This window comes from Onychostruthus taczanowskii, unplaced genomic scaffold (genome assembly GCF_017590055.1).
Source record: "Onychostruthus taczanowskii isolate IOZ18803 unplaced genomic scaffold, ASM1759005v1 scaffold34, whole genome shotgun sequence".
In the NCBI taxonomy this organism is placed as follows: Eukaryota; Metazoa; Chordata; class Aves; order Passeriformes; family Passeridae; genus Onychostruthus; species Onychostruthus taczanowskii.
In genome coordinates this window covers 5,462,236-5,489,028 of record NW_024500794.1, presented here as the reverse complement: position 1 = coordinate 5,489,028, position 26,793 = coordinate 5,462,236, and the positions used below count along the sequence as shown (strand labels likewise).

Sequence of the window (26,793 nt, the reverse complement as noted above, 5' to 3'; positions counted from 1 at the left end):
GATGCATTTTTGTTTGCTTGCTTTGTTGTTACCTTTGTGGTAGTTTAGTTTAGATGCAATTTTATTTTCATATAAACCAAAAAAAAAGTAACAAACCAACCCAATGTGTGAATTAGCATAAAAGTCTAACTGTGTTATTGGGCTGAGTTTTTGTTTTTCTTTCTTTTTTTTTTTTGCCCATTCATTCATTTAGCACTGTTCCTTTTTATTCTGGTTACAACCCAATTCCTTCTGTAATTATTGAACGTACAGAAAGGACCAAGTTGTTGTTTTTATTTTTTGTGATCTGTTTCAAGACCCCAACCATAATTCCTCTGCTGCTGCTGTGTTTGTGTAGCATCTGGTTTCATGAGCTTAAGGAGAAAGGTTAGTTTGCTGATATTTAAGGTTGACGTGTGTTTGTATGCATGCACATTGTTCTATACATACACACTGCATGGAGTACATTGGAACTGGAGATAAAGTCAACTGGGTTCAAACACATATGCACTGTCTTCCCCTATGTATTTGAAACAGTCTGGAGCTTTGATTTGATTTCTTTTTGTTTTTAAAGTGCATTTAAAGCAAAATAACTGGCATTCACATACCCCATGGAAAAAATGATTGCAGTGGAAAGCATGACCATGTTAAACTCCTTGGACTTGACAACACCAAAAGCAAATGGGGCAGTGACAGGCCTCGGTGTAGGCAGCTATTCCTGGACAGCACCATTGGCAAGGAGGGAAGGCAGGAGGTGGTGGAAGGGAAATTGCTTTAGCAGTTGAATATTTGAACTGTTTCCAACCCTGACACAGCCGTGTCATTTCCAATACAGCTTCCTTTATGATGATTAATGACCTCTGTCTTATGCACGTACCCATCTGACTCTCCCTAGTTCTTTTATCATGTGTGTGTCCCAAGTGCCAGCATCTATTAGGAATAAGGCACTGTTAAAATTATTTTACAAAAGATGCAAAATAATCCAACCCTAACAATCCCAACTGCCCACGCTGCTCTCCTCCCCCTCTTCCCTTTTCTGGGGGGAAATATTGCATGTGTTAAGAGTCTATTCTTATGTTCTCTAAATGTGTCAAATGTAGGCTTTGGACAAATGTTTTAAGTCCATCAGCACCAAAGATGGGTAGGAATGCTCCCTTTCTCTTGGATGTATGTGCACAAATGCAGACTTGTTAACTGGGAGCAGGGGAATAACAACACCATTCCCATGCTGCTCCTCCCAGGCTTTAGAGCTGAGCCTAAAAAACAAACTTCCAATACCCCATCCAGAATATCTACATTTACTGCCTCATTTATGGGAGCAGTTGAGGGGTTTTTCATCCCACCACCCAGATGCTACAGGTTTTAGAGTGGATTTCTAGAAGGGCAAGCTCCAGGAAAGCCTGCATGGAGCTTCCTGCTCTGCAGGGAAACAGCACAGGTGAGCACCCACCCTTGGCCTTGCCTGCCAGACAGACAGACACCTCACATGGGCTGCTTTGCACAGATTCTTACAATCAGAAAAGTTCCTCCAGCAAACTTGGCTCCTCCGTGGAGTCAAGGACACTGACAATGCAGTGGGCAAGTGTGCAGAGAAGCTGGGTGGCATTTGGGGCCCTGTCTTTTCTCATCAGCAGCTGTGGATTATGCTGCTTTTCCATTGTGCCAACGTGCTCTTTTCTCTACGTGGTTCTGACTTGGGAACAAGTGATGTTCCAGTAACTGTGTGCTTTTGTGTTTTTCCAGTAAATGGTGTTTTTTGCCCTAAAAACACTGCAGTCAGCCCATCATAATGTGCATTTGCTGTGGCAGCTAATCCTACTCTTGCGAAAATGTCCATGAACTACCTTCCCTGTGCCAGGATCCCACTGGCTCTTCTCACCTTTCACCAAAGGCTAGGCTGCCTCATTAAGCAGAGTATAGTTGAAAATGAGAAAAGCAAGCAGACAGTAGGGGTAATAGCAAAGAAAACGTGAGATCAGATGGCCCAGCATTTAAGTTCTAGGCTAGTCACTTTAGCCACCATCATCAAAATGGACTGAGATTAAAGGAGTCTAAACTGCTGTGGACTGGGTTTTTAGAAGTGACACAAACCTTGGGAGGGAAATGAGTTGCCTTTTTTTTTTTCTTTTAGTGGTTTAAGTCATCTTGATAAGGCCACAAACTGCATTTGTCTTGTCAATATGACTGCTTGAAAATGGCATGAATTGAAATTGAGTGAGTGCTTCACAAAGCTAGGATTGAAATGGGAGAGAAGAGCCACCACATGCTCACTACAGCTGCACTGCAGGAGAGGAGTGTCTGAGGACGTGGTGGTGGAGGGTGTCTCCTTGGGAAGACCTGCTACGTGTGGAAAGGAGCTCATAGTATTTCCCAGCTCTCCTTCCTCTCACCACCACCTTACTGTTTTGCTGGACACTTATAGACAAGTAGCACTTCTAAAGAGCCTCCTCCTGTTGTCTCTCACACGTGTAAGTTGGGGAAGGGGAGGAGGCTGGTATAATTACAAAAGGGGGAAAAGAAGGCACATGATTTTCTCAGTCCTGGACTGAACCCACATTTTGAAAGCAAGGGCAGTTTAGGTGGTGGGCATAAAAGTGCTCAGTGGAGCGGGTGCTCACTGAGAAGAAATCTCAGGGCAAAGGAAGTGGGAGAATAAAAAGGAAAGGCAGGAGAAATGAAGGCCACATTCAGCTTTCTGTCTGCTTGACAGTCTCAAGATTTGGCTGCATTATCGTCCAGGAAGGAAAAAGAGTCTGGTTGGTCTCAAATGTAGCCCAGTTACATATCTCCAGTTTCTGTTATGGCTGTTGGTGTCTTCCTCTTTCTCTTTTCTCCAGTCCCATGAACACTTGGAGCACTGCTTTAGTCTTTTAAGTCTGTTCTTCAAACATTGAGAACATGGCACACCTCTTTGGTCACCCTCAGCCTCTACTCCTCCTCAAATCCAGACCAGTGATCAAACAGACTAGTGCTCCCTGCTGGTCACTCCCACTGCTGGGGTGCCCAAGAAGGTTGGATGGAAAACACAAACCAACCTCATGGTTTCAGTGGGGTTGGTGAGTTGTTCACAAAAGCCACTAGCAGGATGAGGGCAAACCAAGGGAGTTGTTGACTGAGAAACAGATGTCATTTACAGAGGTCATTATGAGCATCATGTCTCTCTGTCACTTTCCCCTTGCACACTGCCACATCCAGGTACCGTAAGTTTTCTGTCTCCCCCAGTGACTGCAAGCCTTTCTCATCCTTGTGGTAGATGGGAGAAGGAGTAGAGCTGATGGTCCAGCTTTAGAATTCCAAAACACTGTTTCCTAATTTTCCCCCAACTCTCTAAGTCAAAATGCATTCAGTTTCTCTCTTCCCCTCCTGCCATCCCCTCCAAATTTGCTCAGGAGATCATAAGGCAGAGTAATGAGAAGTAGGATCACCAACAGCTCTATGAAGACACAGGGTGGTAAAATGCTTCCCTACAAACTCACAGTCCAGTGTTTGTGACATTTCATAAATAACTTTTTTTTTAAAAAAGAATAACACAAGAACAATCCCTTTACTTACTCATCTGAAACAAAATAAACAGCAGTGGCTACAAACTTCTTCTTGTAACATTTACAAAAAAACTCCCAACAATACAATTCCCCAACTTTTAACACGCGCCTTGAATGTTTTTTTCATGTTAAACCTCAAAACTGCAGCATATCCTTAAGGGCAAACTTTTCAATTAGTTTTTTCTTTCTTTTCTTTTTTTTTTAAATAATGTGTTCACCAAAAAGAAAAAAAATTCCACAAAACAGTCTTGTACCAAGAAAATGCATTCAAAAATAGAAAATACTACACAACAAAAATATGTACCCTTCCTTTCCAAAAGAGTCTTCACAAAAATGTAGAAAAATGCCAACCATTTTTTTCCTTTCCTGAACACTTAACTTTCAACCTAGGGCACAATTATTTATTGACTTATAATGTCTGTTTTTGCATAAAATATGGAAGATAAAAACCAACTATCAGGACTGTGAAGTTACAAACAACACCTCATTATTCTCCCCACCCCACATTCCCTCCTTAGAAAACAAAACACAGAAAGCCAATGTTTCAACAACTGATTGAAAGTTGTCAGGTTAGGGAAATCCATCAGCTGATATGGGTATCTGAAGATGCTGGCATAACAGGAAAATCATCTGTCTTTTAAAATGTATGCTTTTTGAATTCATCTCAACACAAGTCTCTGCCCTGCCGTACTGAAATGACCAGGCACCATGGAGACAGGACACTGCCGGGCACAGAAAGATCCGGGAAGAATTTGGGGTCAGGAGCCCAGGGACCACACGTGGCCGTGTGTGCGCACGTGGTGTTTCACTTGCAAAGAGCTCTTTCCATTTTGAAAGACAGAGAGGATGTTTCCATATGCCTTAAAAGTGCAAGGGCCATTTCTGGATCATAGTAGTTAAATATGTAAAAGTTTTACTACGCTTAATAGTCAAGTCCATTTTTCTGGCAAAGGCAAGCCAGAGATAGATCGCATCAGTTCATGGCTGGGAGTGAGTAACAGCTGAAAGCTGGTAGGCAAAATGTGTCACACCAAGGTGCATCCAGAACTGACTTATTCAGTGGGAAAGTGTTTTGCCTACCTTGAAAAATGTTCAAGGGATATTATGCAATTAACACAGCCAAAAGACCAACTGTTTTGACAGCAATAAACTCTAGCAGTGGGGAGTAGGGTACTATGGGGAAGGCAGCTGTATCTGCATGCATGTGGCTAAATCCATCCTCTGTGTACCTCTTTTGACTTCATTGCAATAACATCTGCTTGCACCAGGGATGAATTTGCCTCATGTGGCTCTGGATTTTATGCCTGTTGGCCATGTAGGAGCCCAACCCTGCAGAACACTGTGCTAGAATACTCCAGATGGCAGAACTAGGATCAAAAAGGCTTCTCTCTTCTTCTGAGATTGTTTTCTTTCTAGCATATCTTTTAAAGGATGCTTCCATCACAAGAAGGAAGAGGGGAGCTTTTTCTTAGCCTTTTCCACTGCGTGGCTGTTGTTTTCCTTTTTTCAAATGGCAAAATGTGTTTGTGTTTACTTCCAGTGCATTTTTTTCTCATAAATTCAAAACAAAAAGGAAACATTACTTTTCCCATCCTTCAAAAGGAAACAAAACCAAAACAGACCGATAAAGTACAATACAATAAAAATCAGGCATTATAAAAGACAACATGATGTGCAACAGCAATACCAAAGAAACAAAAATAAAAAAAAAATATTTATATATATATATTAGGATACAGGTACGAATGAGCCAAGAAAGCTATCTAACCCCACTACTAGATGATTGGTAAGCATTGGTTAAGAAATACGTAAGGCTATTCTGAGATTTCTAACTTAATACAGTTAACCACTGCTTCTCTCACACCTTCACTTCCTAAATTTTTCACCTTTCACTCACTGGTCTTTTATGTCTTGAAACTGATTTTTTTTCCTTTTCATATTTTTTGGTCTACAGTAGAATTACATGTTAATAACAACAGCAAAACAAAACTCAAGCTTGTTGTGAGAGTAACTTGGTGCCACATCCATGATGCAGAAGAAAGAAGACAGACAACAGAACAACTGCATTCAGTTTTTCACACACAAAGCATATTTGAGGGCAACAGCATAGCTGACCAAAACAAGTTTGGAGGGGCAAGCAGCAGATGTAGGTTTACAACTACACCACCAACCAGAGCCTGATCTTTCACCTTCACCAATGTCTCTGAGGACAACAGTAGCTCAGTTGCCATGTGGCTTTACCATTCTTGTCATCTGGAACAACAGCTAACCTGACATCTACTTCATGGTCAATGCACACCTGGTTTGATAGAAAACCAAAAGGAAAGAAAAGGTAAAAGGCTCCTAGGTAAGGCCAAGTGTATCTCTTGGTCACCTTGGCTGATGTGACAAATCCTCTGCCAATGACCAGGATCAGTGAGAGAGGGCACCTGGCTGGCAGGTCACTGGGGAGCAGTTTTGAAGCAAACTCTGTCTAAGGTGATGTGACAGTTGCTTACCCTCCTCCATTAGGGGAAAAGTGATGAACACTGACAGGTTACCCTGGGATCATTCCATTAGTATAAATTCTCTTAGTTCAGCAGGGATGGGAAAGCCTATGTTCTCTGCTGCTTCTGAATTGCATTTGTAAATGTCAGCATCGCCAGCCACCAGAAATGCCTTTCCTACCAACTTGGCTACAGCACTGTGACTGAAGCTTCATCGTGAATCCTGGCATTTTCTTTTTTCTGTGGAACTTCTGAAACATAACATTTTCCTCAAGGGTAAGCTCTGAAATTACTATAATGCTGAAAATATCACTAGCATTTTCTTGAACCATAACTACGCAACAGACCCAGCAAAAACTCAAGCTGATCCTCAGTGCTTGTCAATGCTGAGGAAAGGAACATACAGAAACAAAATGATCAAACAGTACAGGGAAGTTCTGTTTTGGATCTAGCCCACTGGCCAAAGGGATTTTCGTTTGGGAGAAAAGGTGCAACAATGAAGCAGGATGACAAATGGAGGAGAATTATGGAAGTTAGTGTTTCTCCATCTGGAGAAAAATAGGGCATTAAGTTATGCGGCATCTCTAGTCAGCAACATATGTTTTGGCTTCTCAAAATAAACCTCAAGTTATCCTTGGTTTCTCAGTCAAGCACTGTCTACATGGGGCTGTAGTACCATGCTGAAAAAAAAGAAAAGAGTTTGTGCTATATTTAAATGTAGTTCCAGGTGAATTAGTTTCAAACTGACCATGTCAAAAGGAACAACTTTCTTAAAAGCCATTGAAATGATACAATCACACTTATGCCCAGGAACTGGTGTGGTTGAGCACTGTAACCGAGTGGGAACATAAGCTAGAATTTGGCTTTTAAAAAATGGTTTGGTTCCTGTTTACATGGATTAGACAGTTCTGCTGAAACTCAGTCAGCTGGAATCAGGTTTAAACAGGCTGAATTCAAACCCAGATTTGGAGCATGGCTCAAAGCCCACTTCTTCAGGTTGCAGTACTTTTAAAAAACTAGTGCAAATGGCATCTTATCACAGCATTGCAAATATGCAGTGTTCCTCTCCTTGTCCAAATATGGTTGCCATCAGGTCAGACCACAAGGGAGGAATATGCAGCAATCAGTCAGCTGGAACAGCTCAACCTACAGAAATTCTTTATTTTACCACAGCAGGAAAGGCACTCTGGACACAGCAGGCTCAGTAAACCCTCAGCTTCACTTTTATTTTTTTGGAGCAGTCCATTACTCCTCTTCGACAATGCAAATCCACTCTGACAGTAGCAATATGTGCAGCTGCTTCAAACAAGGAAACAAAGAAAAACTCACCTAAGCAAAAGACAGGAGTATTGGCTCATTACATGAATTAACTTCAGCAGACAGACTTCATTTCCTCCCATATAACAGCTCTGTAGCTGTCACTACTCTTATGGAAGCAAATGCCACTTTACAAAATAAAGATGCTCTCCTGCCTCTGTATTATTTATGCTGGCTTTCAGATGAACTGTGCTTTTGTTGGGCATCCACTGACTCATTACTGGAAATTGACCTTCCACTGATTCTCATCTTAGACGGTTCCTGCAGATGGCAAAGAAACAGGCTGCACGTTCCACTGTCTCGCTTTCAAGGGAAGAGTCATTCAGTAGTTAATCTAACAGTACATCAGGGCGTTATCTCCAGCTCTTCTCTTCCAGTCCTTTCAAGCCAGGATGGCTGGATTCTAAGAGAGGAAATCTCAAAGCTCACCAGAACAACACATCCTTAACTCCAAAGTCTCCTGGTTCCAGACTTGTTCGTTCCCACCCAACATCTGCCTCTTTCATACCCCTCTTTCTCTAGTTATTGACACTTTTGTCAAACGAGGCAGCCCAAGAGACTGAGCAGCAGCACTCTGCTTTGCATTGTGCACTCTCTGAAAGGTCTGTACTACCCATGTCTTGGTACTAATGAAGACAAAATACCTTAGTTTCAAATCTAAGCCAAAATTCAGGGCATGAATAGATTTCTAGTCCCCCAGTTACTCTAGCCTTTTCTTAGCAATTCTTTTCTTAGCAATCCCCATTTTTGTCCATGAAACCCTGTGGTACATTAGGCAGGTGACCCCTCCACTACAGGACCAAAGCAGATGAACTCATGTTTTACATTCTTCTCCCAGTTTCTCTACAGAATGTTTTTCAGGATCCTGTTTTACCATCTGGCTAAAGCTGCAATCATAGTCTTACTGAAGAGATTCAACACAAACTTTTGAGAGTTCATAGATCACAGAGAGCTACAGCAGAGATGGATCTTGCTGCACATTGCTACTGTTTTCGTTTTTCTCATAGTGTGCTTGTTACAAAATTAATGACCAAGGCATAGGCCAACATGCATCTTGACTGTAAAAATACTTTCCAGCTTAGGATTCTATTTGGTTCCAGCTGAAAGCCTTCACAATGCTAGACTATCTGTTTAAGGAGAGAAATCATAGAGAAGAACTTAAAATGCTAGACAGCACCTTTGTCTAAGCAGGAATATTTCTGTATGTACTGAATTCCACACCACCTTTTTTTTGCCCAAATGTCCCTCCTGCTTCCTCTACCCAAAGGCTTGACAGGAACACCTGTAATTGAGTGTTCAGAATGACTGTTTATTGCACTGTTCCCATAACAGCCTCGGAAAGACGTGTTTTATTTCAGTGACCTTCCCCTTTGGTAAAGTCTGCTTTGTGACTTCACTTCTTGAGCTGAGAGATCCTGCTTTAACTGAAGGGATGCTAATCATAGTCAAAACTCTGGAAGAGATTCTATCCAGCAATGCAAGTTTTGACATTGGAACTGGGAATTTGTGTCTTTATGGTGAAGCCTTATGCTAGTTTACACAATGAGCAGTTCTCTTAATTTTCTCACAGCTCCGAAGAGCACTCTCTGTAAAAAGGGGAGAAAAGATCTGTAGCACCAAGAAACTTGTGATGCCTGTTCAGTTTCTATTATAGTGCTTTATTTATTTATTTTAACAGAAGGTATCCAATACAGCTGTCTCAGTGTCTGACTAGTTGCTTAAAATTAAGGTAATCTCACTTCTCTTTCAACCTGGTCAGGTTTATGGTACATCCTGTTTTCTGTGCCTATCCCTTTCTCTTCTCCTTCCTGCTTAATTGGCCCCTTCCAATCTCACCACATGTAAATACATTTCAGTAGTGCAATGCAGTGCAGTGCAGTCATACTTAGTGCAAAAATAAAGAGCCTTATCCAGACCAAAAAAGCACAAACTCCCTCCCCACCCTACCCAGCCCCCAAAGAAATCAGCTCTCAGTAAAAGTATATGAATGCCCCTAAACGAAGGGGGATTTGCAGTCTCCCAGCCACACTTTCACATGCCTTGTTTTCTCTCCTTCCAGTCGATGTGGAGATCTCATTAACAGATAGGACATTTATCAAAAACAAAGTCAAATGACAGAAATCAGAAAGGAGACAAGTCATTGTTTGCGGGCTGCAGAAAGGAGAGAGAACTAAATGCAGCAAAAAAAGGTCAGTAGTGGTTTTACACAAAGTTGTCTGATGCAAACTTTGCAAGGATACACCTTGCAAAGGGCATGTGTGTGGATAAAAAAAAATGAAAAAGCTTCCCTGTTCCAAATATACAGTCCCTATTTTAACAGTGTCCAAGCTAAGGTTCTGTAGTGCAATCAACTTTTCAAAGTGGCAGCTCTCTGTGGCCACCCTAAAACAATTGGACAGATCAACACTAACTTCAGTTTTCTCCTGCTCATGTAGGCACACATGTGCATGAAAAACTCCCTACTCCATCCTGCAAATACTTGGGGATATATATATATATAAAGTATTTTTTTCATAGCTCATCTAGGGCTATGGTGGGAAAAGCAGGAATTATTAATGACAGGCATATAAGCTCTTAGGTACCTCAAAATGAAAACAAAATAAAGCTTACTTATCACAAACGCAAGCAGGCTACTGAATCCCAGTCAGATCATACCTCCCCTCACCTATCTCTTTTAACAAAAAAAAAAAAAAAAAAAATCTGCCAGGGTTTGCCACTTGTTAAGATATCACTTGGAAAAACACAGCAAAGACTTTGGGGTATTCACAAGTTTGTAGGTTATAACTTCAGTTTGGACAGCCACAAGAGCCTCCATCAAACCCTTGTAACTACAGGAAAGGAGTGTGGGGAACCACTAAAACAGTGTAAGAGGCCATAACAGGGAAGGAGGAGCAAGAAAGGGAAATGTATGGAAAATGGAACACTGCAGCTACTGCTGCTATACTAATCTCATTTTAATTGCTCAATATATAGAGGAGTACTGCATGCTGCTTCTTCTGGGCTCAGGCACATGCTTCCTCTTACCTTCTGCCTCTTCCCCTGCTCCTAGACCCTCGCTGAAGATGGCAGCCCACCCCAGAATGTAAACAAAACCAAATACCAACAGATATACCAAATTACAACCAGGAAGCAATTTTCTCGTTTTTCTTACTCTTGCAAAAATACTGCATCCTTCACTCCAGGCAGGTGCACTTTTTCATCCACATGCATAGAAACAAGAAATTACCAAAGAGAAAGAATCTAAATAGGGGTGCAGGTATCTTGAATATCTACCTCTATACCAGAAAAATGCCAGGCTGCAAGGACTTTTGCTGTTTATCTTTACCAATGAGCCTAGAATAAAAAATAAAGAGCACATAACAGAATCACTAGGCATTGCAAAAGGGCAGCACCTAAACCCACTGTCTCTGTGTGCAGAGCTGCAGTGGTGCAGCCCATGCCCGAGCATGCATGAGACACAAAATGAGTACCACTTGTCCGCTGTTCTGTAAAGTCTACTAACTTCAATTTAGCCACTATAATCAACAGCAATGAATTTTTTTGCTGTTCGCTGAATGTACTTCAAGGGGGTCTTTTTGCTGAAATGCTGCTCACGCTATCTATTCTCCTGCACACCCAATGCAGTAGCAATTTTAAAAAGTCTACCAAAAAGTGTGATGTATAGTCGGAATTTGCAGTTACATAATCAGATATCATAAAGAAACAAATTTACTTTACCCACATAAATATGTGACTACCATAACAGCAAAGGTGTGGCCAGAGCAATTATGGGTAAAGCAGTCAGAAACCTGGGATCAGCTCCAAATAACCAATACCCAAATGCTTTTAACCTGGAATCAGCTCCAAATAACCAATACCCAAATGCTTTTACACTATTCTGGCAATAGAAAAGTGACATATCAAGGGTGTAAATTAGGGAAAAGGGATTGCTATGAATCATGTATCTACACTACCTGTTGTGGCTCACTATTTAATTACTTAAAATAAACATATAATCATCACCAATAAAACCCAAAGGAAAACTCAAAGCTACTTAGGACTCTATGAAAAAAGCAAGTTCCAAGCCTTGTATAAAGGGAAGCAACTGTTATGCTCTGTAGGACTTTTCTAAATTAAGTCTTCCAGCAAGAAGGAGAGACTATGAGACTATGTAATCACGTAGCCCTTAACACAGGCAAAATCTGCCTGGTGGAGCGAAATCAAATCTTGAGTAAGTTTTATGAGGAATAAAAACATTGGGCAGAAACAGGCTAAATCTTGGGCAACAGTCCTGTGGCATCTTAAATAATGTATATTAAACTATTTTTTCAGGACTAGAGCTTTCTGTAGGACAACATATGCTGTCTCTGTCAGAGAAAATGGACTCAAGTCAATAAAAAAGCACATGAGTCCTGCCTGCAGAATTTGGCCCACAGAATATTGGTCCAATCAATTTTCAGGATTAAGCATGGACCTCACTGCTGGCAAGCAAAGTCATGCAGTACGTCCAGCCTGAACTGAGCAGCCTTTTTTTATTATGTTTGACAAACAAAAGCTCATTAGGTGGAGTGAATGGGAAACCACCAATTTTCCAATTTAACTCATTGGGAGAATTTCTTTGAACCTGAACTTTGGAGCAAGAATCTAGGGAACTGATTGTTCAGAACATAAAAAATTGAGAATAAATTCCAGATTTAAAGGACTCCTATGAGTTTCACAGCAGTCCAAGCTACATCCTGGCATTTGGACAAAAGAAACAGGACACCCCGAAAGACAATGAAGCTTGTTGAAGATACTTGTGAAGAAGAAGTTCTGACTCCAATAAATGTGGTGACACTTCTTTCACCAATAAATAGGAACTATAAATTGTTTACAAGTTATTCATACTTAAAAAAAAAAGAAAATAAAAAGAAAAAAGAGCAGCAGCAGAAACTGAAGATTCAGTCTTTCCCTCTAAGTGGCACAGGTGAAGGGAAAGTCCCTTGTATGGAGTTCAAGCATCTCCCTCTCCTGGGAGGCCCCCTGTCTTTGGTGCAAACATCCCCAAAGTGGGGGACTCCTCTCTTATTGAACTTTGCACAAAAGAGCCTTAAAATCCCTTTTGTCCCAGCACAGCAGCACAGAGTAACATTCTCTTGGTACAAGGCTCTCCCTCTCGTGGTGACAGTGTTACCTACTTCAACTGTTGTGTTCCTCAAAAGCTGTACAAAACATAAAAGAAGTGCAAAAAGGAGGCTGAATATAAATGGTGCCGACCACTGAAACGTGAGACCATTGCTTGCATTAGCCCTGGAAGTCTACTTGGTCAATGAGGAGATGGAAAATGAAAGTAATAATGAAAACCATATACTAGAATAAAGCTAATATTTGGACAGAATCTTCCCTTGAAGTTTATATCACTCAAGGAAAGTTGCCAATGCAAGAATCTTTAGAACTGTAAAATTGATATCACCTCCTGTTTTCTCTCTCCTTAGAAAAGCAGAAAATATGCACATATGAAATGAATTTCTTAAAGCATCACAATTCTCAAGATGAGTATTTCTTCAGAGAACGAAAAAGAAAGGATACATGTTCAAAAAAACCAAGATTTCTGGAATCACAAATGACTGACTGTCTTTTATGTAGAAGATATGTTAAAATAGTGTTCACCAGCTGATTATTTTGTTAGTTTCACTTTCCCTTAGGCAATTGTATCTGTACACACTGCGTTCTAAAAGTACAATCTCTAGTGTGGATAATCTACCTGTTTGGTACCATCCTGTTTGTAAAACCACTTCTTAGCCTAAAAATATAAACTGTAAACTGTATAACATGCAAAATGAATTGAGGTGTTTAAAAAAGCATTAGGAAAAATAAAAGGCAACAAAGAAATCAAGAAACACATTAAACTAGTATTTATGCTAAATGAATTACTGAACCTTACAAAGGATTAGCAGGGCAAGTGTGGAATGGGTATGCAGCCATTTAAATGATCTGGTATTCTCAGTCAAGTGAGAACACTCTCTACAAAAATATGTATGATTCAGCATTCAAAGGAAAAGGCAAAGAGCATGGTCAGAAAATGTGGACCACTGAATCAGCACTCTGTTGCAGCAGCTTACTGGAATTAATTTGGGAAATGGCACCTGTTTGGCTTAATGGGAAAAAGCCCATCCTTCACACAATAATCTAGTTTTGTTACCTGCATAACTAATATTGAGAGGATAGTCTCCTCCTTCCCCTACAAATAGGTATACACAAAGTAAAGGAAAGCCAGACTTAGAAATCACTGCTGGAAGACCATAACTTTTAAACTGCAAGTAGAAAGAACAAGAATATGGTAGTGGCCTCCACGCACGTGCAAATGGCAGATGATAGGAGACTGTTAGGAACGCTGGCACTTGATAATTCCCATTCTTGAAGTTCTCATTTTAATATTGCAAGCTGTGGCATAGGTAACTCTTTCCCTCTCTTCTTACTCCAAAATAACTATATTGATTTGCAGTGACACAGATTTGCTCATTCTCAGTGAAAATGGTTTGTAACTGAAGTGACCATCTCTCATTTCTTCCAGTCTTCACAGTTAGGAGAAATGAGACAAAATTAATACCTCCTCCACAACCCTCATCCACTTGATTTTGAACGTTTTCATTTAGGAGTGACATGTTATCATATCAAAGGAATGAAGGTCAGCTGAATTAGATGTACCTGAATCAGAAAAACAAACATAAATTTCCATACTCTCATAATTTTCCACTCTTACTAATTTTGAACCAAGGCTTGCTGCCTGGGCAGCCATCTGTTGCAAGGTGAGAACACAGAAAGGACACCCAAAGTCATGAGCCTTCAGTGTCAGTCAGCTGTTCCTGGGCTCTTTGGACCTAGATGTTGACATATCCCTGTGACATCTTTTTCAGCAGTTCTGTGGTGACTATTTAAGTCCAGTGGAACTGACCCAAAATTCCAAACCAACAGGAATGTACTATGAAGATGGTAAAGGCAACACTCACCTAGAAGAACTTATGAACTGAAACTAAAACTTTCAGAGGTTGTTTTCATTTGAAAAAGGGGTGATCGAGTCGATAAGTAAGGATCCAATTGGAATATATTAATAGTTGTGGACAGAGGTATTTCTTATTCAATCCACATTCTTTGTAACTATACAGAGAACAATGTTTCTTCTACCCCACCCTAGTGCAGAGGATAATTTCAGGAAATTTTAAAACTTTAAAGAAATAGGATTTGGAAGGAGTGAGAGACCACTTTTGGCATCTTTCTCCAAGGCTAGGAATGGAAGAAGAAAAGTCTGACATATACTTTTAGAAATGAAATAACAGGATATCTTAGAAGAGAGCTAATAGATATCTGTCTTGATTAATTGTTCTTCTGATATGAAAGGGTAGCAGGGAACAATCTTAATTTTTTGTAGAGCCTAATACTGTTTTACCTTTTCTTTAAAAAAAAATTACTTTTCTACATCTTACTACACAGAGATTTAAAAAAAGCCTGAAAAAAATGCTTGTAAAGATAATAAAGAAGCCAATAATACGAAAGAGCACAATAGAGCTGTAATAATTATTGGTAAATGCTTCAAATAGCTGCAGCAGTTGATTGGGTTGTGAATGATACATGTGAAAAATTATTTTTCTATGATCATAGGCAGATGCAAAAGTTAAATGATTATACTATGTATATATATTGATATAGAATTGCTATATATATTGTGTACTGTATGTTCTAGCTTTCAGAAATACTGTATTGTAGTGTACTGTACTTAACTAAGCAGACCTAAATAGCAACTTGTCATTTTCCACAAAGTCACTAGTACTGTTAACAAAAACCAAAAAGTCTATTTTCTCCAGTAAAAGAAATACATACTGTTACAGTCACAGACATTTTGACTATAGAGAGACAATGTACATTTAACCAAAGGAAAACCCCAAACCAAAATAAAAATCTCACCCAAAAATCAACCAGCCAAAACTGTTGCATTATTGTCTTATTCAAAAGGGGAAGGAATATGCCACCAATCTAAGAAGAATATTTACTCACATTTTTATGACTGAAAATGAAAGAAAAAAGGTATCCCACTAAATCTTTAATCACCCTTTCTGGAACAAGGAAAATCCCCTAGTCAGGCAAAAGACTTAAAAGAATAAAATGCTGCTTTCAGGGCTAGAATGATACCAAAATAAGCAGCTGTAGTTAAACATATTTATCCCACTAACTAAATGGGTGCAAAATGAGTTCTAGAAATCCTGCAGCTCTCATGGATTACATACTGAATAATCTTACTGACCAATTTCTTCTCCTCCTGAATATCTACTAATCTTCTAGACACACTAACCATGATCCTGAAGAGATTTTGGCAAAGACCAAGGGAGAGAATGTTACTTGTTATTTGTTAGTGACTGCACATTTGGAATGGATTACTCAATCAATATGCTTCAGAGTACCTGAGGTGGGGAAAGAGCTGTTTGACATGGTGCTTTGGAAACCAGAGATTGCAGACCTGGAATATTTTAGAGCCTATCAATATATTGTGCTGCTAACTATTTAAAGGCTTGATAATTTTCTACTGTTCTTTTTAAGGGAGCAAAAAGGCAGGTTATTTTGCTTGGATTTTATTCCTTTGTTAGGTAAACATGTTGAAATTCAATGGAAATGAGTGTCTGAACTCAACAGTATTGTTCCAGGGCTGTTATCCCCCGTGGATACCTCTCTCTGCTAGTGAAGCCTGCTGAGATGGGCTGTTTTACTTATTTTGTGGCCGAAAGACCACATAAGTCTCTGGGAGGCATACTTCAGCCTTCCCTTCAGAATGGATAGTCACAAAAATATCCTGGACTAAATTTGGGTGTCACATTTTCAATGAGGGCAAACATCCAACTAAGAGCATCTGGCTAACAGAATGCTTTTCATGAATATATGTGTGCATCTATAGTGTATGGGTAGTATACCTGCTGTTCATTACAGTCATGTGCCAATGCTCCACAGTTAACACTGTAATCCTTCTTTCATCTAAAGCCTTCCCTGCATCAAAACCATGCATGTCCACACATTCAATTAGCAGCCTGTCTGTAAAGCCAGGAGGAGGTAACTGGCTCTCCCTGCACACGCATGCATCCACATGCACACTCAGACATACAACTGCACACACACACAAACACACACACGGAGTTTGTGTGTGTGATTTTACTCAAAGATCCCTTAGGTACCAACAGCCTATGTGACAAATGAAAGTAAAGGACTAAATGGGAAAAATTAAAAGAAAGTTGGGCAGTCGGGTGAATGTAATCCTGTTTCTTGAATGCGATTATACTCTCTAATCAAGTGTATATTCAACATGAAGGCTGAACTTCTAGGGGGCTTTGTGTGGTTTAATGAAGAATATGGCAATATCCAGGTGATAAAAAGAGAAGAAGAAAAGTGAAATAGAAAAGTTTCCTATTTAACATATAGATCCCAGAAAGGTATCTGTCAATTTTGTAGGAAAAAGATCTCAGAAAGATACCTGCCTGTTTTGTAGGAACAGGACACTGCAGAATCAGATAGTTGAGCACAACAAGTACCTAACTGAGCTCTGCACATTCCTCCAGGGCCACTGTGAACTTGGCAAAAAAATCACCAACAAGTCAACAGTAGGAAGACTGAACACTGTAGAAGTCTGCAGTTCTGTCTAGAAAATACCTGACGCAAGCAATGCTTTGTTACACTGGTACCAGATTTTCCAGCAGGAAAGGTTCCACTGGGGAACTCATAACAGCACATGGGGCACTGTAATACCTAAGCCCAATGTGACAGAGAGCATTTATGAGGGATGCTTGGAGTGTGGCTGCATGGCTGTGAAGGAAATATCACAGCTCAAAGAGGGCTCAAGTTCTAATAGAATTTGCATAAGGATTGAAAACAAGAATGCCCCTTTGGGCTGAACTGGGTAGGAGTTCTCACATGTGATGGGATATTGGTAATTCTTTTGTTTGAGTAATGGTACTGCTGCAGCAAAAGGATATTTTTAGAATATATTTTTCCTAAAAGGAATCATAGCTGAACGATCCAAAGGGGCTATATTTATCTGCAGTGACATGCATGCAATCCCAAAAGTGCCAGTACAGGTTGTACTGATAGAAATTCAGAACAGAATTTGTCCCTTGAAAGTAGCTTTTCATTGGATTTTCTCTCGTACATTTCACTGGATTGGAGAAGCTGGAATCAAATCATATAGCCATGCCCCCACATTATTAATTTGATTTAGGAAGAGCATTTACCCTCCAGTCTTTTACAGGGAGCTGATGCCAACCAACCAATCAAAAGTAGATCACTTTGGAAGAGGAACAAACTTGGAGCTGTATCTGAAGGTAAGAAACAGCAGAAAAGCACCATCCAATATAAAGAGACCACTACGTCTCACCAATATTCCTGCTTCCCTACCTTTTCAAAGAGGAAAACATGACATATTTTGTAAGAAGGGAACATTTTAGATGAAACTTTGCTACAGATACCAAACATAAGCACACTTCATACTGCTTAGATGTATTTCTGTTTTAAAGCAATTGTCTATGAGGCTGTAGTTTATTCAAGGCTGTAGTGTATTTACTTCTGTTGTAGGTTAAGAAGGAAGTGAATTTTTTGGGAGGTTGTGGTCAAACCAATCAGTGCTTGGATTTGAATATTGGCACCTGGTTTGGCCACTGAAGGTATGGACTGCCTCTGAGAACATAGCGGGTTAAAAGAGCAGAGAACTGAAGATTTTAACCCCTTTTTAGAATAATGGAAAACTTACAAATACTGATCCTTCTGAATCAGAATGAGGGGAGAGAGATGAAATGCCATTGTGCCAGCCTCAAACCATGACAACTTGTTACTTACTGCAAGATAAGGAAGTATCTTAATGTTCTTTGTTTTTTGAAAAATAGTTGAGGACAGAAGTGTAAATTGGGGTGTTAAACTACAGTTAACAAAGAATTTAGAAGGCTCCACAGAGGGATCTGGGAACAAGGGGGTTGAAGGGGAACCTCATCACTCTCTAAAACTACCTGAAAGGTGATTGTAGCCAGGTGGGGATCAGTCTGTTCTCCCAGGTAACAAGTGACTGGATGAGAGGATATGGCCAGAAGTTGTACAAGGAGAGGGTTAGATTAAATATTAGGAAAAATGTCTTGACTAAAAGGCAGGCAAAATTGGAACAGGCTGCCCAAGGAAGTGGTGGAATCACTGCCCTGGAAGTATTCAAAATACATGTGGATGGGTCACCTGGGGACATGCTTGAGTGGTGGGTTAGCAGAGCTGGGTTAACGATTGAACTCAATGATCTCAAAGCCCTTTTCCAACATTAATGATTCTATGGTTCTGTGATTGGTTTGCTTACCTCAGTGCTACTCTCCTTTTCCTATGGGAAACATGAAGAGTTTCTTTGGGCATATACAGCTGTGCACAAAAATCTCAGTTCACTGGCTTTGGGGAAAGTCAGTGAAGATCACGTTATGTCTGGTAGTGGAAACTATGATCAAGTGTAACATGAAGGACTGTGTTAGAGCATCAGAGCTCTGTTTATCTTGACCCGGCCTCTTTTATTTTAAAAGCTATTAATGAACAATTCTAGGGAAAATTGGCATTTAAAAACCATGACTTACTTTTACTTTACAAAGTCCTGATATGACTTTGCTAGAATGATGTGCAGAATATATTTGACTCCTTTTATTTTAAAATAAACCTAGAAACTCTTTAGTTGAGTTTAGTTGCAGCACAAATAGCGAATTAAAGCACATTATGGGTTCAATTTACTTTTCAATCTTATTCACAGTACATCAGTAATCTCTGCTTCTCCTCTCTTGGACTCTCTCTTAATGCCTGTGGGTCAAATGCTACTGCAGAGGCTAAAATACAAAAAAAAAATCAGCAACACTGCTAAATATATAATTAAAAATATTAATATTTAACCTTGCATCTTTTTTCACCAGAAAGATAATTTTAAAATTAAAATGATCTAACAGTATCCTATTGGATATACAGTTAGATATCCTTTCCAACTCAGAGAGGATATTTGTCCAGATACTGGCAGGGATGTAATTCTTTTGTTCACCAAAACTTCTCATTTGTGTAACTCTGCTCTTTCCACCTTAGGTGCTCCTGATCTACAGCAGAGGGGGAGCACAAATAGCAATGAATGCATAATATTTTCTCTATTCTTAGAGGCACAAATATAATTTATTAGTTATCAGCACTGGGAATAATTAGATGGATATACACTAATACACATCTTGTTTCTCATTTACATATGTTCTTAGAAAAACAAAACAATGATTCCCCCTTGCCTTATAGCAATAGGTCTAAGAGACTTAAGTGTTCCTCTTTTTCAAACAGGTTGTGTCCCTTGTGGACCAAATTGCTGTATTTTATGCTAGAGAAGGCATAACCCACATTTTTGTTTTGTCAGTTTGAGGGATATGCACACACCTAAAACTCTCTCTCTATTTCCCAGCTTAGTGATCTGTGAAAATATGGGGGCTCCTTTGCTCTGGCTGAAATGAACTGAATCACTGAGTAGCTTTCAAGGAAACTAGCTGAGAGCTTATTACTTCTTGCATGACAAATAAGGTGAACAGCAGCAAGAACACTGACTTGGCATGGCCAGAACCAGCCCCTGTGGACAGGCATCCAGCATCAGGCCACCTCCATACATTTGCCTGTCTTACTGGCCATGCTGCAGACACTTGGCATTTTCAGCATCTGCCCCTCTGCAAGGCCTCTCTACCTGGTTTCTGTCAGCAGGACTGTCAAGTTCTGGGAAAGGTGTTCATTGTATTTACAAACTCGAGATTCCAGACTTAATGTGTTATCTACAGTTTCCCTCATAAGCTTTTTTTCAGCAGAATTCTGATTGTTTAGTGGTCAGATGAAGACAAACCTTCTGGGAGAAGAGGAGGATGAGGTTCTCTGAGGGCCAAGTTCTCATCACTTTATACCTCCTTCATGAATTTTCACAGCCAGTAAGAAGAAATCAGGGAATGTGAAAAGCAGCTATTTTGCTTCAGGCTGTTCAGATACTGCTTCAATTAGGCTACCTGCTGACTCCTTACTATCACATTTATTCCAATGGCTCAGAGGACCTGGATGCTGAATTAAAAGGGTTGAATATCACAGCCTAGTTCTTCTTGTCAGAACAACCACTAGGTCCTGATTTGACATTATCATAGAATTATAGAATGGTTTAGGTTTTAAGTGTCTTTAAAGATCATCTGGTTCCACCCCCCCCGCCATGTACAGGGGACCTTCCACTAGACCATGTTTCTCAGAGCCCCATCCAGCCTGATCTTGAACACCTACAGCCCACACCTTCTCTGGGCAACCTGTTTCAGTATCTCACCACCCTTATTATAAAGAATTTCTTCCTAATATCTAATCTAAACCTACACTCCATCAGCTTAAGGCCATTCCTCCCAGTCCTATCACTACAAGCCCTTGTGAAAAGTCCCTCTCCAGCCTTCTTGTCAGGATCTGGACAGTCTACCTGGACCCTTCTCTTTTCCTTTTCCAGGCTCATCCTATTTTTTCCTTTTGAACGGCAAGTCATTTTCAGCAGTGAAAACTGGAGGATTTCCTTAGCATAGGACTGTCAAGAAGGTCATAGATCTATGACATACTGATTATGTGTGAAATGGTTTGGGTGCTTCTGATTTTGGACTGGACTAAAAACCCCTGCAAAGAGTATGTCTTGTACCTTCTCCCTATGGGACTTGTTTTTACTACTAAGGGAGACAGGAGATGTTGGGATAATACTCACTAAAGTCAAGAGACTTGTCACTCACCATGCCAGTGATCCAGCATTAATCAAGTAGGTCAAGGTCAACTGAACCCAGTCAGTAGGGTTGACAAGAAGTGGGGTGCTGATGGTATGTGGATTATTACTCAACTCTCCTTTGGACGAAAAAGAAATCAAAAGAAGAAAAACAGACTCCACTTGGGCTCTTTGATCTTAGAGCAAAGGGAAGTCTCATTCACTTAAAAAGTCAATTAAATGCCATTCTCCCCTGCTGCCTTACTGGGAACTTGAGCTGTTTTTGAAGCTAACAGCATTCAAAAACAGCAGCTGTTTTTGAAGGGCCAGAACTGGGTGTAGTAGAAGCATGATGGATGTTGAGAAAGTATCCTCAGAGCAGTTCCTGCAAAACACCTATAGCCAGTCCTGCATTTCCAATTCACTTCACCAGCCTCAGCAGCAGTAAGAGAAGGCACTTCTCATTCACTCTAAGGCTTCCTTTATTGCACTTATGCCTTGCAGAGAGGCCTTGTAAGCTTGAATTTATGTTCTATTTAATGGCCTTTTCCATTACCAAAGCAATATGAAGAGAGCTTTAGCAAAAGTGAGAATCAAGCTCAAGGAATGCAGGACATTGCATGCTTCAACAAAAGGATGTGTGCTACAGTCTGCTTTTTCTCATCTGTATCACTTCATCGGGTGTTTTGAAGGAAGCCTTTCAAGCATACTGAGATAGATTCGCTTAAACATTGTCAGCAGCAGTTTCCAGATCACGGTGACTGCTATTCTTTTTGCAAAGGCATATTGTAGCAATATATGAAGCTTGAATCTACCTGTAACATTCAGATATTATAGTTGTTTCCAAGTACCAAATAAGTATTTAAAAGATGGGAGGAAGAACTGCCAAAGAGAATTTAACATTTTAAAAGATAAAGGGGATAATGTTTGAGCTTCTAAATTCAGAATGACCTGACAAGCAGTTTAAGCTACATTTGCAGTCATGCTGCAAGTTACCCCACATTTTACAAGATCAAGTCTGGAAGTCCAACAAAATCAGTTTACATTACAGGCAGTCATTGTGAAGACCTAGGCCTAAATTCTTTGATAAGTGTTTTAGAATTATGCCTTTGCTTTACTTGAAGAACTATGGTTTTTTTTTTTTTAATTGGCATCATTCATTCATTCATTCATTCACAACTTATTTTTAATTCACTTCAAATTTATTAGACCTTATAAAAATTGGCATTTCAAAGATAATGCTTTGATTTAGGGAAGGATGAAAACTGAAGGATTAAAATTTGGATAGTATTTGGATTTTGGTGGATGTAGATCCTGATTCTTATTTAATGTTTACTGGCATATCTCTCTGGTATCAAAAGTATATTCCAGAATATGCTACATCTTGACTACAGTTCACCAGGTTTACAATGGCAAATTAAACAGCTTTTCCCCAGACCTCAGATGACAAATGAGCAGCTACATATTTGTAAGCCGGGTAAAATTCTTCACTAGTTCCTCATATGGGAGAATATTCTTTGATACCAAAGATCTCAGAAAAAAATGCTCCTTTACCCGAAGAAAAACCTTCAATCCTTTTGTCTAGGTTCACCTTCCTCATTTTCTTCTGCATTCCAGTCTCCAGAACCTTTATCTTCTGTATAGAATTAGTGTGTCTAAATGGCAGATACCAGTTCTCCCTCCCTGTGTCTTGGGCTTTGTCTTTTCACGTCTTGATTTATACACCAGCATTGCTGTTACCAATGTGATTATTAGAACAATATTTGTTAATGAACTTGTGCTCCTTCTCCAACCCCCTGAACTACCCAAACAAGTTGGTAACAAAGAAAGATGTTACCATATACAAGACTCAATTGCTCTGGCACTCACCTCAAGGTCTTTCTATGCTGCATATTGCAGCCAAGAATCTGGGCTTCAGCATTTAGGATCTGCTGAACAGCACCTTGCAGGGCACAGAAAGATTCTGAGACTGAACCACCTGTCAGGTTTTTTCCCCCAATAAATGGTAATGGAACAGGCACAGAACATATCGATGAAGTTACCTGTACTAAATCACAGGTATCTGATAGAGAAGCCGCATGTGTAAAGAACATGCAAAATTGTATATGGAGATCTACCAAGTCAATACCCAGAAAGCTGTCCAGCATAAAAGAATGGTCTCATGTGAAATGCTCAGTGTTCACAAGCAAAAAGTTTTGTAAACTTAAGAAAGCTTAATTTAAATATAGACACAAGTAAAAGCTAAACTTGCAATTTTTTCTTTTTTCCTTTTTGCATATTTTTGTTAGGTGCTTCTTCTCTGCCTAAAATATGAAGTCCAGAGTGCAGTTGGTCTAAGTCCTCACATGGATATCAAGCAAGACAAAGATAGTGTCATACACTGATCCAACTGAACTAAGGACCCACGTACTTTGGGAGTTGGCTTTGGGGAAAAAATTCTTACACAGATACACAGAAGACAAGTAGGGAGAACACCAGTCCAAACACAATAAAACAAAATACAAAACACCAACATATATATGCAGATCAGGAATCAATCTTTCACACGGATCCTACATTCCTTTCATAGCTTTGTCTATGCAGAGAATGCGGGATGTGGCCCTTCACTCAGACTTTTTGCAAATGAAGGGAGGATTATTTGCAATGGTAACATTTTAAGTTGTTTTGGCATCAGCACAAATTATTGGGGGCAGGATCAGATTCCCACACAAATATGGAAGCTCTCTAGCGAGCAAGGCAGGGATGAGAGAACAATACAGCAGATAAATTCTTGTCCAGTGACCAAAAAGAAGGGAAATCCTAGTCATTACACACTTCAAAACTTTCATTACTTTTTCAAATAAAGACTACAGTTTATATCATCCCCAAAAACAAGGGAACATTGCTAGAAAAATCTCTTTCTCAAAAGGAAATGTCCTTCAGCAGAAATAAATTCTGAGATGGAACCAAAAAAGAAACAACAGAAGCTTGGTAAGAGCCAAAAAGAGAACCATGTAATTCAAAAAAACAAAGTAGCAGTTCAAATGATACTGCAGGATGCACAAACACTAGTAGATAATCTCACAGATGACTTCACAGAGCCCCTCATCGACCCAGGTAATTCTTGATTCCATTAGAAAACAGAGAGAATAATACTAGAAAAGAAAATTAAGAAAACATCCTTCCTCTTTTTTAAAATAAAAAGCAAGATCATCTCCCCTCCCCCCCTCTATCTGGAAGCAGGTTAGCTAACCTTAACAGTCTCAATTTAAAATAAAATATATATTTTTATATATATTCATATATATAATAAAAGAGGAGATATTAGTGGCAGTGTATGCAAAACAAAAAAAGAAAACAAAGAAAAATTACTTTTAACAATCTCACTTTTTTGTATTTTTTACACAAATACTGTTGTAAATATATTAAAAAAATCAGCATTCTATCTGGTAAACGTCACTTTTGCCCCTCTATAAAATTTTGAATTAAAAAAGTCCCAACAACTCTTTTTTTTAATTATTATTCCCCTCCCACCCTCTATTCCTCTTTCTTCCACAAGAATAAATCCTGATGCAACTTTTTTTTTTTTTTTGCAAAGATTGTGGGAACTAACCCTTCTCTTGTACCTAGATCCATAGGTTGCAACCTCTGATATCTTTGATTTTCCTCTGTGTTTCTCTTTGCCTTCTGTGAAAGTCCCTCTTGATTGTGCTGAGGCCCTGTGCTCAGCGAAGACACTGAATAAATTACAAAAAAGCCACCGTTGCTCGTTGTCTGAATCTTCTTGGTTTCTGCTATAAGGTGGTGGTGGTGGTACGAGAAAAGCAGCGGGGAGGGTGCGCCGGACAGTGAGGGATGGAGCAGAATCCAGGTGAGGAACCTCTGATTCTTTTTCCTCACCCTGCAGGGACTCCACACTATCCAAGCCGCACTGCCTCGCATTCCCCTCAGCCCTTTTTGTGTGTTTGTGGATGCGTGTGTGTGTGAGAAAGCAGACGTGGTGGAAACCAGCAGGGCCTTGTTTCCTCTGGTTGCTGCTCAACCAGAAGCAAAATATTCCACAGTTCTAACTGGATACTGTGAAGTCCAAAAGCGGTCAGCAATGTGAATCATGTCCATTGAAACACTGCAAGCGGTGTACTTATAACGACAGTAGGCCTTGTAGATTTGTAATATATTTTGTTTTGTTTCTTTATTTGTAGTGCTCTTCACAAGTGAGAAAAAAGATTTTTTTTTTATTTTTTTTGTCTGTTTTTTAAAATTTTTTTTGTGGTTTTTTTTTTTTTTTTTTGTTGTTTGCTTTTTGTAGTAAAGAAGGGTTGTATTTAGAGGCCAGTAGCTAGAGATCCAACCAGTGGAGCTCATGAAGCACTACCTGGCCTTAAGGCCACCATCCGAGGGAGGTTGGGAAAATTATTATTCACCCAGCCTCCGGAAATGTAATGTACCAGCAGGCAAAAAACAGTTTTCCATGTAGTACAAAAAACAACAAAACGAAATGAACCCAAAAAAAGGAGGAAAATAAAGGTAAAAATGAAACAAAAATAATTTCTTAAATTCTAGTGCCATAGCTTTTTTTTTTGTTGTTTCTATTTTTGTTGTTCATAACAAAGAGAGAGAGAGAGATTCTACTTATCCGTCTGACACATGCATCCTCATGTGGTCGTTGAAATGCTCGATTTGGTCAAACTTAGCTGGACAGACAGAGCAGACGTACGTGGTCCCCTCCGTGCAGGCCACCACGCCGGCAGGGACAGCCCTCGCGCCGGTGCCAGTGGCTCCAGGCGTGCCGTTGGTGGCACTGTGCAGAGCCACATGCCTCTCCAGCAGGGTCTTGTGGGAGAACTTCTTCTTGCAGATGTAGCACTCGTAGGACTTCTCCCCGCGGTGGAGACGCATGTGCACATTAAGGGAGCTCTTCTGGGTGAAGCGCTTGTTGCAGATGCTGCACTGGTAGGCCCTCACGCCAGTGTGTGTCACCATGTGTTTGATTAGGTAATCCTTTAAAGAGAAGGAGCGCCAACAGATGCTGCATTGGTGCGGTTTCTCACCTGCCCATTGCCAATGAGAGAGAGACAGAGAGACAAACAGACAAAAAAAAAATCATAAAATTAAACCAGTTCAGTAGAACTCTTTGCAATAAACTAATGGTAAGTCTCATGGGGGTCTTTGGAGAGGTGCTCTGGCTAGCAAAGAGTCAGTCTGTTAATCAGGGTTTTGACACACAACATTTTTTGCAACCCGAACTTTCAAAATGCTTTACAAAGGGGGTTCTAGAAATTCCCCATGTAAATACAGTAAAAAGGAGCTCAGGTGATTTCTTCCAGTTCACACAGTAGGTGGACGCTGACAAAGATAGGGCTAGAGTTAAAAGGTCCTGGCATCTGCACCCAGTTTCAATGGCACAGCCTCTCCTGTCTGTCCTCCTGTCTTGCTCCTCATGCTCATTTCTACACAGGAAAGTCTCAGCCATGCTACTTCACCTTCCAGTGCTTCTATTTCCTCACCGGCATGCAATAAAACCAGGGACAAATCAGTGATTACCAGACAGCTGACCTGGGCCAGACTCATTTCAGTCAAATTGCTTTCAATTTCTCAGGAGAGAAGAGACAGAGATTGTCAGAGGAATCCAACACTTTATAAGAGGTTTACATTTGTTGCTCCCTTTTCTGGTCAAATGTCATAGCTGAAGCATGTACAAGTAGTACTGGAAAAGGGAACCTCAGAACACAGAATTGCCTAGGCCAGCCAGCAC

At 40.0% G+C, this 26,793-nt stretch overlaps 1 protein-coding gene across 6 annotated transcripts in view; it reads right to left on the bottom strand.

Moving 5' to 3' along the window:
* Positions 1 to 22,220: 22,220 nt before the first annotated feature.
* Positions 22,221 to 26,793, bottom strand: part of ZBTB20 (zinc finger and BTB domain containing 20) — a 476,227-nt gene continuing 471,654 nt past the window's right edge. For all 6 annotated transcript variants that reach the window (XM_041410847.1, XM_041410848.1, XM_041410849.1 and 3 more), the window contains one exon: positions 22,221 to 26,089. In XM_041410847.1, the coding sequence (XP_041266781.1) occupies positions 25,671 to 26,089 (419 nt within the window). In that variant the 3' untranslated portion in view covers positions 22,221 to 25,670. The remainder of the gene's footprint in view (positions 26,090 to 26,793) is intronic.